This window comes from Sander vitreus, chromosome 2, assembly GCF_031162955.1.
Source record: "Sander vitreus isolate 19-12246 chromosome 2, sanVit1, whole genome shotgun sequence".
Taxonomy (NCBI): Eukaryota; Metazoa; Chordata; class Actinopteri; order Perciformes; family Percidae; genus Sander; species Sander vitreus.
Window position 1 is genome coordinate 29,952,742 of NC_135856.1, and position 15,327 is coordinate 29,968,068.

General features: G+C 43.6%; 2 protein-coding genes across 6 annotated transcripts in view; both read left to right on the plus strand.

Moving 5' to 3' along the window:
- The first annotated feature begins 540 nt into the window (after nt 1-540).
- Nucleotides 541-12,049, plus strand: LOC144527221 (zinc finger protein Aiolos-like). 4 transcript variants are annotated; one of them, XM_078265185.1, is made up of 9 exons: nt 541-564; nt 752-824; nt 1,705-1,770; nt 2,115-2,225; nt 4,319-4,738; nt 7,808-7,975; nt 8,450-8,566; nt 9,426-9,536; nt 10,842-12,049. In XM_078265185.1, the coding sequence occupies exons 1-9, from the start codon at nt 556-558 to the stop codon at nt 11,480-11,482; spliced, it is 1,716 nt and encodes a 571-aa protein (XP_078121311.1). In that variant the 5' UTR covers nt 541-555; the 3' UTR covers nt 11,483-12,049. The 4 variants fall into 4 exon arrangements, with proteins under 4 accessions (XP_078121311.1, XP_078121318.1, XP_078121320.1 ...); XM_078265192.1 differs by having other exon boundaries at nt 4,322-4,738; XM_078265194.1 differs by lacking the exons at nt 541-564; nt 752-824 and adding an exon at nt 1,327-1,424.
- Nucleotides 12,050-14,616: 2,567 nt separating this feature from the next.
- Nucleotides 14,617-15,327, plus strand: part of LOC144527206 (protein AF-17-like) — a 28,558-nt gene continuing 27,847 nt past the window's right edge. For both annotated transcript variants that reach the window (XM_078265142.1, XM_078265151.1), the window contains exon 1: nt 14,617-14,962. In XM_078265142.1, the coding sequence (XP_078121268.1) occupies nt 14,854-14,962 (109 nt within the window). In that variant the 5' untranslated portion in view covers nt 14,617-14,853. The remainder of the gene's footprint in view (nt 14,963-15,327) is intronic.

The window sequence follows — 15,327 nt, forward strand, 5'->3', positions numbered from 1 at the left end:
AGCCCTGCATACAATACTCAACAGCTCAGATAGCATTTTTAGTCCATTTTTTGCTATGAGTTTATGAGTTGTTATTTTTTTGCCCTTAAATTGAATGCCTAAAGGTTTAAGATGTGGGCCTGGTTATATTAAAAACAATTCTTTGTACAATACATTATTACATTACACTTACCTTTTATACAATATATTATTACATTACACTTATTTGGCAGATGATTTTGTCCAAAGCAACTCAAGTACATTCAATTTAACAGGAACAAGACCTAGATGTCATTAAAAATTGGACATGCAACCCAAATAAATAACTGAAAATGGATTCAAAGAGCTACAGTACAAGTGCTTATGGTTTCTAAAATTGTGTACAGACTTACAGTAGTTTATTGGTTGGGCAGAGAAAAGTTGGAATGAAAAGTGGCTTTCTGGTTTGGCCACAAGATGGAGTGATAGCTCCTTAAATGCAAACAAGTCAGGAACCATGTGGACTGCCTGAATTGATATAGAACCCATAATCAGGTCTTTGTTTCACTCCTAAACGTATGGCGCTATAGACTCTACATGTTTATGGTTAGTGAGTTTATGTTATGATCATGGAAACCGTAAAGGAGTGATCTAAATCATTGGCGTCGCTACTCTGCTGTGTGAACATGCTTTGGTCTTTGTTGCTCGACCTTGTTCAAAAATAACTTCCTGTTCCTTTAAGGGATCTCTCCAAAAAGTTACCGTAGTGACGTTGCGTATATTCCATATTCAGAGAAAGTCCAGTGGCGGAGTGTGGAATCTCCTACTGCGAGAGCAGTCTCCTCCGGGTGCTGAGCCAAAAGCAGGTCAGATCATTTCATCTTTACTCAAACTTACTGTTATCTTCCAACAAATTCTAAAACCCAAAAAGTACCTTGGAATTATTTGTAACGTGTAGACATGTGCTTCTCAATTTCATTTTGACCATGTGAGAAAGTTTTATTGCTGTATTTTGCTCACTGAATGTGATGTAAGAGTAGTTACAGCTCTCTAAATGATGAACACGTTTCAAAGTAATACAGTTTCTATTCTTAATACAGTTGCATTTGTTTAATAAATTGTAAAAGCATTCATACTCTGGGGAATTTGTATTAGTTTAATAAAAACGGATACATGGTTTCCAAAGTGGCTTTTGAAAAAGTGCACAGCTTTTTATTTCCTAATATTCCTCACTTTTCAGACTTTGGCTACAAGTGTTGGAGTCTCACTGGCTGTTGGCTTTGAAAGCGCTTTTACACTTCTCTCCTATGTACAGACCTGGCAGGAAGTGCATGTGCAGTGAACATCATCTCTTTCTCATAAGGCTAAATGTAGTGACAGGGTCGAGCAATCAACCGTGGGCTTTTACCCACATTTTTTTTTCTAAACTTCTTTTTATGCTGTCCAACCAACAGGAACATTGAGATGCAAGTGTTGCTTCTATTTCTTCACATGCTTAGTAGAAATAGTAAGGGAGGCTTTTAATAGTGTCAAAAACATTCACAAAAGTTATATTAGTGTCAAATAAAAAACAAATGCTATTTTTATTGTGTTGAAGTGCGAAGTGTTCTCTCTCTCGTTATTGCTCTGTAAGCCTAGATCTAGTTGTGAAAGCGCCATAAGGAGGAATGTGGCCCGACCTGATTAGACTTATTTGGAATCCAAACTGTCATGTCATTAACCAAATATTGTAATTCCTTTCCACAGAACATCTTTTCATCATGAACACAGACAAAGATCCTGAATTTACCGCCCCAGAGGGAAACGGGATGGGTGAGTATCTAATTCCCTGTCTTCAGTGTGAAAGTGTACATGCACACAATTTCTCCACTGCTGCCACCATCCTGCCCTACTGCACTGCCTGAGCTCACCAGACTGTAGAGTATTGAAAGCTAAAGCTGTATATGTGGAAGGGGGTTAATGCACGCTGCAGTCGGCAGCAGACCATAAGTTGTCTACGTGCCTGCGTGAAGAAGTGTTCCTGCACATTAATTGTTCGTAAATGGGGTTTTAATATTCCATTTTTCTGAGAGAGAACTGTTTGAAGTTTGAAGTTCTCCGAATGAAGCAAAAAGTAACACAATATATTTGCAAATGCACCATGTGTCACTTTTCAGACATCTGTAGTGATGTCGCAGACGCGAAGCCACAGGAGGAGGAAGAAGAGAGGGAAGATAACTCATTCAGTGAGAATGGAATGCAGTGTGCTGAAAGTGTAACGGACCCACGTACGTACCACCCCCCACACACACACACACACACACACACACACACACACACACACACACACACACACACACACACACACACACACACACACACGTGCACGCTTGACATCTTTCCATTACGCTTTGCATTTAGCCATCAAGCTCACACCGCCTAGCATCTTACGATGACTGTTTTTGTCCACGGACATTACAGTACACAAACAGTTGGAAAAGTGTGAGGGACGCTGCTACAAACCCTGAGCCTAAGGAACTAAAATAATGTTCTAATTGTCTAATCTTTTTCTATCTATATATTATTTATCCTAAGGGTTTGAATAGTTTCATATACCAAAATGTGGTAGAATTTTCTCAACCCATAGGAACAAGGAGAGTTTTTTTTCATATGACGGGCAAGTAATATAATAATACAACTTTTTTGGTATAGCACCTTTGAACACAAATCAGTGCACATACACATATATACACACCATTGTAATAGTGAAAATAGAAGATGGGACACCTTTTAAAGGACAGTGCTTGAAGTAAGAGCCATTTGTCATCTAAGGAAAGGCATCATGGAGGTCTTGGCTGCTCTAGTTATCCTGCGGTGTAGTTATAGGCACCTTTTTAGTGTGTCTCCTGCGCTGGTGCTCATCATGTGATTTCATTCAATGCAACGTAATTAGCAAATAATAGTCCCAATTTGATTTCACCTGCTTTCAACAGGGTTAGGATGGAGTTAGAGCAGGAACCGGACAACCCCAGTCTGCTTTTGTTCCTCACTGCAGTGCCATGTGTTGTATGATGACCTGTACATCTTGATTATGTAATGTGATATGTTAACATTGTCAGATGTTATGGGTTATTGAGTGTGGAGATGTGTTTACTTAGACTCCAGGCCTTAGTCTCTCACTTGTCACTTAAAAGAAAATGAACATGCCCCAAGCGCTCCAATTAATTTCTGACTGCCACCCATCTGCCCCATTGGGTGCACTTCCTAAAGCCCTGCTCTGCGTCTGCTGTGCAGCCTGCGGTTCACTGCTCTGAGACCCTGGACTCTATATCGGGCCTCTCGGCTTTCTGCGTGTGCAAAGTTTCCATAGCACCTTTTGAGCGGTTTCCACAATACAAGGCGCTGCTCTTCAGCTCATCACCAGTCACCGTCAAGACCACAGTGTGGTTTCTGGATGGAACTGAGTACGCTGGGTTTGGCTGGGTGAGAGGCCTTGCAAACCAGGCCTGGGTCCACGGTTGTGATGTTGAGAAATGTATATCCTGTATGGTGTGGATTCTGTGGACGTTTTACCTACTTTGACCAAGCACTGAGAAAATGGCCAAGGAAAAACTTGCATTTGGTAGAAATGAGCTACCATAGAATAAGTGCTCTGCTGGCTGATGGAGGGAAATTAAGGAGGACCTGTGGTGCAGATTAACGCTGGATTTGGAAAGCTTCTCAGCATCGGTGATACAGGCCATAAACAATCAATCTGAAGTCTCTTTTGAAAAGCAGGATGAGGAATTGGCGTTATCTGTGCGAGGCGCCTGCTGCGTCTCTCACCTGCCCTGGTTCTAGTTTCTGTGTATTCAGAGGAAATGCCTTCCCCCTTATCTCGAGCACACATCTTCTGAATCTCTGTGTGACACCAAACACCGGCCCAAATTAAGCTACCCTACACTTTGGAGATGTGCTAGTACTAATATCAAACTATAAATACAAATGTAGAAGTGAAGATGTGACAGCATCTCGCAGACTGGTTGGAGTGGAGTTTCTTTTAGCTAATTTAGTGCCTTATTTGAAAGAGAGAACAGACATCAACTGTTTTATATGTACTATACATTACTCCATATGTCCCATCTCTGTAAATAGGTGCTTTTTATAAAATCACCTTTCAGGCATTTCATCAGAATCAGAAAAGCCTTTATTGCCACAGTAAGTTACACTTGCGTGGAATTTGCCTTGGTATTTAGTGCATACATAAAAAGATATTGAACATTAATAATAATAAAAAATAAATACTGAAACAGAAGAAATATAGACAAATATGTGTTTACATCACATCCATGTCACTCCAAATGTATTCTTTGCTTCTCCCTTGCTTCCTCCTTGCTTACAGTAGATGCGATAAAGACCGAGGCAGAGGAGATGGAAGACAGCGAGCCGTACCCCAAGGCTGAAAAAGAAAGAGAGATTGCACTAAAAGAGGAAGCCGAGGGGGCCAGCGAGGACGGGACGGAGGAGGGATTTGATGGGGAGAGAACAGAGGAGGACGATGATGAGGAGAGGGACGGTGAGGGTGACGAGGAGGGAGACGGCCTGAACGAGCCACAGGACCTGTCGCTGGCGGACTACTCGCGTTACGACAGCGCGGCCCTGCCAGACGCACACGCAGATGCCGCTCCCGGTGCTGAAGGGACCTACGTGCCTGGAGCCGGGGGCCCCCGCATCCAGGCGACAGGCAAGCTCAACTGTGACATCTGTGGCCTGTCCTGCGTCAGCATCAACGTCCTGCTGGTGCACAAGCGCAGCCACACGGGTAAGCACAGGAACACAGCCTGAGCACATCACCTCAAACACAACACGGTTGCGCAATCCTCACTCTGTTGATAGCTTTGGGAGCAGGCGCCTCGTATTGACTAGGTCAAGATGTTATGATCCAGTAACTACGATTAAGGACGCACAAGTCTTCATCACACATGATGCACATGCCCTAACCAGTGCTACAGTGACAACAAGAAGTTGTGAAATATCCTCTATTGTTTTTCAAGTATGCAGACCATGCAATAACATAGCGATTTGTGAATAGATTAGCAGGTGAACTCATCTACAGCCCTTATTTTGCCCTGAATAATGCAATAGCTGACTTATGTACATGAGACATGCTTCGAGCAGAGCAACTCTCTGGAAAATAATGTTCACCTGGTGCACATGAAGCACACATTTTCTGTCATGGTCAGCTCATCGTCTATTCACATGTGGTAATATTTGTCACTGTGGAGAAAATTAGAGTTGTTGTCAGCCACATCTGCACACACCACCTTTGAACAGACAACGTTGACAAAATTGACTTGTAGAATAACGCCGCCTTCAGATGGAACTCATTAGGCCGTGTTTTCAACATGGGAACTTGTGCACAATATGCTTGGCATTTGTGTGGTTTGAGTTGTGAGAACATTGCTTCTAGGTTCCTGACAATCAAAGTGGATGTTGCCTTGTTCCCTTTTCAAAGATGGTGAATGATTCTGCTTATTTCTTTTGCAATTCACTGTAATACCAGGGGAAAGAAAAGGGGTTGACAACTAAAGTAAATTATAAAAAAATATATATATACAGTGGGGCAAAAAAGTATTTAGTCAGCCACCAATTGTGTAAGTTATCCCACTTAAAAAGATGAGAGAGGCCTGTAATTTTCATCATAGGTACACTTCAACTATGAGAGACAAAATGAGAAAAGAAAATCCAGAAAATCACATTGTAGGATTTTTAATCATAAGTATTTGGTCAATAACAAAAGTTATAAATACTTTGTTATATACCCTTTGTTGGCAATGACAGAGGTCAAACGTTTTCTGTAAGTCTTCACAAGGTTTTCACACACTGTTGCTGGTATTTTGGCCCATTCCTCCATGCAGATCTCCTCTAGAGCAGTGATGTTTTGGGGCTGTCGCTGGGTAACACGGACTTTCAACTCCCGCCAAAGATTTTCTATGGGGTTGAGATCTGGAGACTGGCTAGGCCACTCCAGGACCTTGAAATGCTTCTTATGAAGCCACTCCTTCGTTGCCCGGGTGGTGTGTTTGGGATCATTGTCATGCTGAAAGACCCAGCCACGTTTCATCTTCAATGCCCTTGCTGATGGAAGGAGGTTTTCTCTCAAAATCTCACGATACATGGCCCCATTCATTCTTTCCTTTACACGGATCAGTCATCCTGGTCCCTTTGCAGAAAAACAGCCCCAAAGCATGATGTTTCCACCCCCATGCTTCACAGTAGATATGGTGTTCTTTGGATGCAATTCAGCATTCTTTCCCCTCCAAACACGACGAGTTGAGTTTTTACCAAAAAGTTCCATTTTGGTTTCATCTGACCATATGACACTCTCCCAATCCTCTTCTGGATCATCCAAATGCTCTCTAGCAAACTCCAAACGGGCCTGGACATGTACTGGCTTAAGCAGGGGGACACGTCTGGCACTGCAGGATTTGACTCCCTGGCGGCATAGTGTGTTACTGATGGTAGCCTTTGTTACTTTGGTCCCAGCTCTCTGCAGGTCATTCACTAGGTCCCCCCCCCCCGTGTGGTTCTGGGATTTTTGCTCACCGTTGAGCCTGTTTGACCCCACGGGGTGAGATCTTGCGCGGAGCCCCGGATCGAGGGAGATTATTAGTGGTCTTGTATGTCTTCCATTTTCTTATAATTACTCCCACAGTTGATTTCTTCACACCAAGCTGCTTACCTATTGCAGATTCAGTCTTCCCAGCCTGGTGCAGGTCTACAATTTTGTTTCTGATGTCCTTTAACAGCTCTTTGGTCTTGGCCATAGTGGAGTTTGGAGTGTGACTGTTTGAGGTTGTGGACAGGTGTCTTTTATACTGATAACAAGTTCAAACAGGTGTCATTAATACAGGTAACAAGTGGAGGACAGAGGAGCCTCTTAAAGAAGAAGTTACAGGTCTGTGTTTGTAGGTGACCAAATACTTATTTTCCCGAGGAATTTGTAAATAAATTCATTAAAAATCCTACAATGTGATTTTCTGGATTTTTTTTTTTCTCACGTGTACCTATGATGAAAATTACAGGCCTCTCTCATCTTTGTAAGTGGGAGAACTTGCACAATTGGTGGCTGACTAAATACTTTTTTGCCCCACTGTATATATAGTTTATCTTTAAATGAATGATCGAAGCTATGACAAAATGTCCACTTCTGAAGTTGTGAACGCCACATCAATGTGTTGTTGCTAATTTCATCTCCCTGCATTTAGATAAGTTGGTCTCCACATGCCTAAATAACGCTGCTCCCCCCACCCATTTGCAAAGCAATAACAAGACAGCAGAGTGGTACCAGATCCACCACCCAAGCAGCGTTAAAAGGCAATCGTAGAAGCCCTTTCCGTAGAATGTCATTTGCCCACCTTCACAAAAAAAATTCAGGAACAATATTGCTCTCATATTTAGTTTTTACACTGTGCTCTGTCTGTATACTTTCTTTCCTTTTTCATTTTATCCCATTTTATTTCATCTCTATCTTATTTTTAATAATGTTAATGTGTATTTTTATTTTTGACCAAAAGCCCTACTAGGGACAACACTATGATGCATACATCAGATGACTGTTTAAGCTTATCTATGTTTTTTGTATCTGTCCCTATCTAAATAAACCTTTAATAATAATAATAATAATAATAATAATAATAATCAGTAAATCCACAGTCAAACAATTCCAATCAGCCCAGTAAATTTGCAGCAACAGATCATTAAACAATCATCGATCTTTCACGTAAAATCAAAAATTGATTTGGTGCGATCAATAAGTTAAAAGCGAATGTCATTTTAAAATGCAGGAATGTTTTTATATATATATTTATTTATTTTTTTACTCCCTCAGGTGAGAGGCCCTTCCACTGCACTCAGTGCGGGGCCTCCTTCACCCAGAAGGGAAACCTGCTGCGCCACATCAAACTGCATTCTGGGGAGAAGCCTTTCAAATGCCCCATGTGCAGCTACGCCTGCCGTCGACGCGATGCTCTGAGCGGGCACCTGCGCACCCATTCTGGTACCAGCCAGCCACACACTCGCTCACTCGCTCACATGTGAAGCTGATATGCACTGATACTGTATGCACCTGTGTACAGTATCACGTTGGTTGGTTTCTCACTGCTTCATGTCGGCTTCTCACTCCTTTTTGAATCTGAGGTCTGCTGAACCTGCATTGCCTTTCCAGTAACAAGCTGCCTGGCACTCTCACACGGTCACACGGTCACACACACACACACACACACACACACACACACACACACACACACACACACACACCATTATGACATCTTACTCATTTACCACTGGAAACTTACTCATTCACTTTCAGTTCACGTGTTTTACCTGCAGGCACCCTGCAACGTCTCTAATGTGCACATCATCACTTTTGTATGAAACCGTGTACTTAAGGAAATAATGCTCGCTGTTCCATTTTAAATGGTGTTGATGTTTTTGAATGTGTGTGTTGATTCACTGAAACTCCTGCTCACAGTAGAGAAGCCGTTTAAGTGCAACCACTGCAGTCGCAGCTACAAGCAGCGCAGCTCCCTCGAAGAGCACCGAGAGAGGTGCCATGTGTACCTTCAGAGCAAAGGTCCCGCTGAGAGAGGTGAGCAGACAGCACGCACACGTCTCAGCGCTACTCTCTGACACACGCTTCATCAGCAACGGCTTTGAAAACTCCAACAAATGTCTTCACAGGACACACAAAAGACACACTTCACACATGCACATATAACCGCTAATAATCAGACCACTGTGTGCAGTCTACATAAACTCATTTGCACAATTATAGCTGTTATTGCTAACAGATCCTGTTTTTATAGCCTTGTTAAGTTAATGAGCTTATGGCTGTTACCCCATCATTACAGCTAAATAGGTTATGGCTGCTGTGGTGTGGAGGCACAGCGTCTGAAGACCGCTGCAGCGGTAAAGGGGAAGTCAAAATGATTTAGGGCAGCCCAGCCACTCAGCACACGCACACACAAAAAACATACACCCTCTGTGTCTATAACGTCCCCCCCCCCCCCCAAAAAAAAAGAAAAAAAAAAGAAGCCATTTTACATACTGACAGGACAGTTGCACGGTTGCAACACACAGACAATGCTCTGCTTCTGTGGTCACCAAATGTCGTAAGTTTATGCCTGATAGTGCTGTAGTGGTGAGGAAGTACATCCTCATCCTGTGGTCTCCTCTCCTGCACTGGTGAAGTAAAAAACCCACCAGAAAGTGAGGTCAATGATCTCAAATTTATAACTCATTCCTCTCGGAGTGACTCAGCTTCTAGCAGCTGGTGTGTTTTGCAGGATTTTTTTTACTTTACTTTATAGCTTCAAAAGCCCTGATAGGTGGACAGTTGCAGCTCAGTGCACTCCCTTTTACTTGTGATACAGTGCTGCTTGATCGAGAAAGAGATCTTCATTTCCTTTATTGCGATTACTTTCTCAATCTCTCTTGCTGTCAAGCAGAGGACAGCCTGACATCCAGGACTCAGATGGGCACTGAGCGTGCTCTGCTGCTCGACAGGCTCGCCAGCAACGTGGCCAAACGGAAGAGCTCAATGCCACAGAAGTTCACCGGTAAGAGCAACACAGACACAAACTCGCCAACACAGACACAAAGGGGCTGAGTAGAGGCACTGACCTCAAGCAGACCAAAGAGAGTTGTCATTTTAAAGCAGGTTGTTGTATTACTTTAGATTTATACAAACGATAATGAATGCCTGCTTCTCGTTAGTTTGATATGTTTATCTACTTAATTGCTACTTGATATCTTTATATCTGTATATGTCCACCTGTTTACACTACGCTGCTGTCTGTTTGAAAAATGTTCACACCATTTGTGCTTTTTGCTGTGCATTTATGTTTTACATAATGCAAAAGTCATGTTTTGTAGATGATTTCAAGTTGTCTGTCTAAGCTACTTGTTTGTCTGTCTGTCTGACTTTGCTGGCCTTCATCTCTTGCCAAACAGGAGTTAAGGGCAGACCACCTGCCTCATACAGTACCTGCACACACACCAGAGTGGTCACCACTGTCCTAAATTATCTGCGAGAAATGTGTCATAGGTGGGTATTGGTAACCATGCATGGTTAAATAAATGGAAACATGTTTAAAAAAAAAAAAAAAAAAAAATGAGAGAGAAACATGCACAAGTTCTCAATTTAATAACTCACTTTGTATCTTTTGATTCAAACTCGGATAATTTGCCTGACTGTTAGTAAATGGCTGACTTTAGGGGCGCGTGTGCACACACACACACACACACACACACACACACACACACACACAATTTTCAATAGTTGGCTCTCACCTTTCTAGTTAACCCTAACATTGGGTTGTAGTTTCGCAATCAACGAGCAAAACGAGGCGTATTGGCAACAAAAAAAAACTCCTACATCTCTCTATCCAGTTTACAAATGAAGTGAGATCTTTCAATATGACAACCACAGGGGGAAAAGAGAAGTAATGTCTGCAACCGCAGAGAGAGAGAGAGAGAGAGCGAAAACAGGCGGGAGGCGAGAAACGTGAGCAGATGCCTCTCTGTCTATTCTTCTATGGTGCAGCTGCACTAGAGGCCTTCGTCTGCGTTGTCTGCTTCCTCTCAGCCCTCTGCCCTCTCATTGCTCAAAGCTCTACTGCTGGCTCAGGATACTCTGATGCTGTAAAGCTTCTTCTGTCCTGTGAACCTGGCATGCTAAGGACCCCTTAGAGTCCTGTAAGGACCTCTATTAGATCTTTTTTTCCATCTGTAAGCAATAACTGTTCTTACTGCTGCTTGCTGCCTGTGGTATTTCTCTGGCCATGCTGTTGGATGTATGTAAGTATGTGAAACGTCTTCCTGCGGAGTCTTGAGTGCTCTTTCTTCTCGTGCTGCCGGTCTAGGCGACAACGGCGTCTGCCTGGACCTGAGCTTTAACAGGGATCTGGTCTACGGAAGTGACGTCAAGGACCCTCCGCCAGGCTCCCCGGGGCCTGACACCCACCATCAGCAACAAGCCATCCTCACAGGGCCAGACAGCAACCCAGCTCCCTCCCGCAGGCCCTACCCCATCCAGTTAAGCCGCAACGACATCAGCCCCATGGGCCTCACTAACGGCCACAAGATGGGCATGCCGCTCCTGTGCCCCCCTCACGCCACCCAGCCACCCCTCGGCATGGACTCGTTCCACACTGACGGCTCCCAGATGTCGCAGCCTGTCATGTACAGCTTAGGGCACCTGCTGGGGGGGCTGAATCATCAGAACGGCATCCCTCACCCACAAGCCCAGCCCATCCCCTTGTCGGCAATGGAGGCTTTACGGGTGGTGCGGGCCGACGGGGAGGGCGGAGCGCTGCCCGGGCCGGTGTACCCCTGTGGCCACTGCAGGGTGATCTTCCTGGACTATGTCATGTTCACCATCCACATGGGGTGCCACGGCTTCCGGGATCCGCTCGAGTGCAACGTATGCGGCCACCGCAGTCGGGACCGTTACGAGTTCTCTTCCCACATAGCCCGTGGCGAGCACCGCCTAGAACTGAAGTAGCTTTCATTCATGCTTGCGCACACACACACACACACACACACACACACACACACACACACACGCTCAGACATTTAACACTGTATGAGCATACAGATTTACTCATATAAGTAGCTGGTAGTATCAGAAATGAAAGCATGAAGTAGCAGCTATCTCTCTGTCTGTCTTTTGTGCGTGCGTGCGTGTGTGTGTGTGTGTGTGTGTGTGTGTGTGTGTGTGTGTGTGTGTGTGTGTGTGTGTGTGTGTGTGTGTGAGAAAGAGAGACATTGAGAGAGACGTTATAGGAGTGTGACGGGTATCAGTGTTCTTAGTCATAGAATACTCATCTGAAAAGATGGCCTGTAAAGTGTTAATGGGGGAGGAATTCTACTTCCTTTTCATACATACATTTGTACTTAATGATCCCTGCTGCAGCCACTGTTAACCAATATAACCAATATGCCACATATACATTCAAATGTTCAACAAAGTAGCAAAAGTGAATGCATTTGTTGTGTATCTGCTGTTGGTTTTCTTCTATTTGTGTAAAGGTGTAAAAATAAAAGATAACCTCTCTTTTCCTCCATCGCACATAGACCTGCACCTTGTTGAGAGAAGTTTATCTTCTCTTAAAAACACTTGCCAATTCAAGACTGCACGAGAAAAAAAAAAACTATTATCTAGAAGGTCACATGTCTCCTTTTAGGCTGTGGTTTTGAGAGAAGTGCATTTCACGGCTTCAAAAGACATCACTTCGCTCTGCACCATGTGTTGGTTTCTCACTCCTGAATATTATACACTCCCACAAGTTAGAAAGGCTCAGGGTTTTGCTGAGATGTTTTTGTCACACGAAATAGAAGAACGTGTACAGTGTATATATATATATATATATATATATATATATATATATATATACATATATATATATATACATATGTATATATACATATGTGTTAGAAGTAATTGGGGATATAAATGTAATTCAAGGTAGGTCTAAATGAAATGTGTGGTGCAGTCAAAACACCTAAAGATTTTCTGAAAGTATATTAAATCTGTTATGTTACATTAAACCAGCAACAAAGAGCATGAGCCTCTGCAGTATCTAAAACTGGTATGATCTGAAAATGATCAAGCGAGCGTAAATGCAAACGACACTTGTTGTGAGATTGAGTCCTAATTTCATCACAGGATTTAGACATCATCGATTCTTCCCCAGATGCTGAGGAAATGAATGTCAATGGATCAGAAGTGTCCTTCACACCAGCGTCCATCTGCTGGGGACGTGTGGTACTGCAGGACAGTGAAACGATGTGTTTTCCTTAACACGGTATCGCTCCAGAGCAGTGGGTCCCAATAATGGTTTCTAGGACCCACTGGGGGCACTTTAAAAATGGTGCAGGGGTCCCAAACTAAATGAGGAATATCTTTATGTAGATACCCTTTCTTTAAATAGAAGAAAGACCAATGAGGAAAATGTGTAAAAATGGTTTAATCGATAGCTTCACTCTTCCCACCTAACTCTCACTTCACCCACAGAATAGATGGTAAGACATGATGCCTGCCAGTAAAACGCAACATGTGGGTATTTATCTGTGTGAGGGCAGAATTTAGAATTTAGGTTCAAAAGGGTTTGTGGGAAATTTTGATGTGACAAACTTCAGGAACCGCCGCTGACAGCTAAATCGGTTTCTTCTAATTGTATTGGGGAAGTTTAGGTGAACACAACAAAATGGGCTCTGACTAGCCTCTAAGTCTGCGTGTGTGTGTGTGTGTGTGTGTGTGTGTGTGTGCGTGCGTGCGTGCGTGCGTGCGTGCGCGCATGTGGACGTACTTCACCTACATGTCAGCGAAGGGACTCGGTCATGCCTTGCTGCCTTCAGATCAGAACAGGGTGTTGGCTTCATCCAGCTGCCGCCACGCTATCTGGCCTCTCCATCAGTGCCAGTTCCCTTTTTCTCTTTTTGGGGTTTGAAGAGAAGTGACACTTGTGAGGCAAACTGTCATGACAGCTTCATGTCCATACATCAGATTAAAAAGCCCAGTCATCCATATATATAAAAAAAAAAAACAGGCGGCTGCTTCTCTTTTTCTTCTGAGTATTTTGTTGAGTAAAAGGCCAAATGTTTAAGGCTAAAATTGAAGTCAGGGTAGTTTGTGGTAATGTAGGAGGATAAAAAAAAAACAAAAAAAAAAACAGTTTAAGGACTCGTAGAGAATATGTTTTGACACATCACCTCTGAACATAAAAGAACCATATAAGGCAAAGGGAATGTGACTAGCCTTTAGAAAGCCCTGCTTCTGCCCAAACTGTGTGAGTGTGTATCTGAAGACATTTTCACCTTAAAAACCGGCCGGCCAGACAGTTTACTCAACCAGTCGAGACAGGAGTCATAAAGCAACAGTGACGCAAGTCCAGTCAAAATGAGAGGCTTCTGGTGACATCTGCTGACTGAATTATAGGAATCAACTTGACAGCCAAAAATGTAAATGAAATCCATGCTGATGTAGCCTTTTCGAACTGGAACAACAACCCACTGTACACTAATCTGAGAGCAACTAAGGACTCAAAGTTTGAGTCATGAAACCTCAGTATGGGTCAGTGGGACAAACTGGAATTCGAATGTCATGCTCTTATCTATTTAATGTTGTATTGTTTTGGCTGCAACTGGAGAGATTTTAGTCTACAAATAGAGACAGAATACAAAGACAAATGCAGACTGTCATTTTTAACTTAGCCTACACCAAAATTGAATAAATCATAAAGTCAAGTGAAATGTTAAGTAATATACACACAGGTGTATCATTCACACTGGATGTTTTTCATATCAGGTCAGGACATTGGATGGTGAAATAGCTTGTAATTGTTGACGCGTTATTCTGTAGAAATCCTGAAGATGGCGCTGTTGAAACAAAGTTGATGGAGAAACCGAGTGCAGCCAGCGGTTTTGACTGATGGATCCACATGTTTTACTTATCTAATTTTCAACACTATTCCACAGATGATTGACCTTAAGGTACAATACTGTCACATTGATAATAAATAAAAAAATAATGTTATTAGTCTGAAAACAGGCGGTGAAAAAGGTTTTCGTGTTAAAAAATAATAACTTGCTACCTTTGCTGTGACTTATTCCGAACCACAAGAGCAGGTCTGAGCATGCGCACTGCATCGGTTCTATGGGGACGGGGAGGACATCACGGAAAAAAACGTAGCAGCAGCACCACAAACCCCACGCCGAGATTTCGTCTCTCCGCTGCGCTAAAAGTGCGCGACGAAAGCGGCCCACGACTATGCCCGGTGCGGCGTTAAAGTGCGGGACGACCACTTGACAGGCCTGGGCGAGGTCTGAGCCGTTGCCGGGGACGGGAAATACATTTCTTCTTATGGGAGCAGCATGCGGGAAATGGTTGGAGGTTGCTGCGTGTGTTCAGACGAGCGAGGCTGGGCTGAGAACCCTCTGGTTTACTGTGATGGACACGGCTGCAGCGTCGCCGTTCACCAAGGTAACATTAGCCGCTGTTAGCGTGTAATTACCGGGCAGCTGTGGCGGCCGAGCCGGCGGCTGGAGGCGGCCAGAGGTGCTGGTAGGTCGGTAGATGTCTAGGTAGGTCTGTCGCTGTCTACGTGCGTGTTTGAGAGTGTGTGTGTGTGGGAGGGGTAGGTAGGCGTGCTGTTTGTTGTTTCCTATCAGCACACATGATTAAACACACAGGGCCAAGCAGAGTGACACTGAGCCTGGATGGCGCCTTGATGGCACTTTAGGTCCGTTTGTATGTGTGTGCGCGCGCGCGCGTGTGTGTTTGGTTGTCTGGCCCGGTTGGATTCACGATATACTGCAAGAGGCGTGTTTTTGCGACAAAACAGCCCC

What these genes read in the sequence shown, in the direction of transcription:
- LOC144527221 (XM_078265185.1), top strand. An exon ending in GCACAAGCGCAGCCACACGG is followed by an intron (nt 4,739 to 7,807) that starts GTAAGCACAGGA and finishes TTACTCCCTCAG; the next exon opens with GTGAGAGGCCCTTCCACTGC. An exon ending in CAAAGGTCCCGCTGAGAGAG is followed by an intron (nt 8,567 to 9,425) that starts GTGAGCAGACAG and finishes GCTGTCAAGCAG; the next exon opens with AGGACAGCCTGACATCCAGG.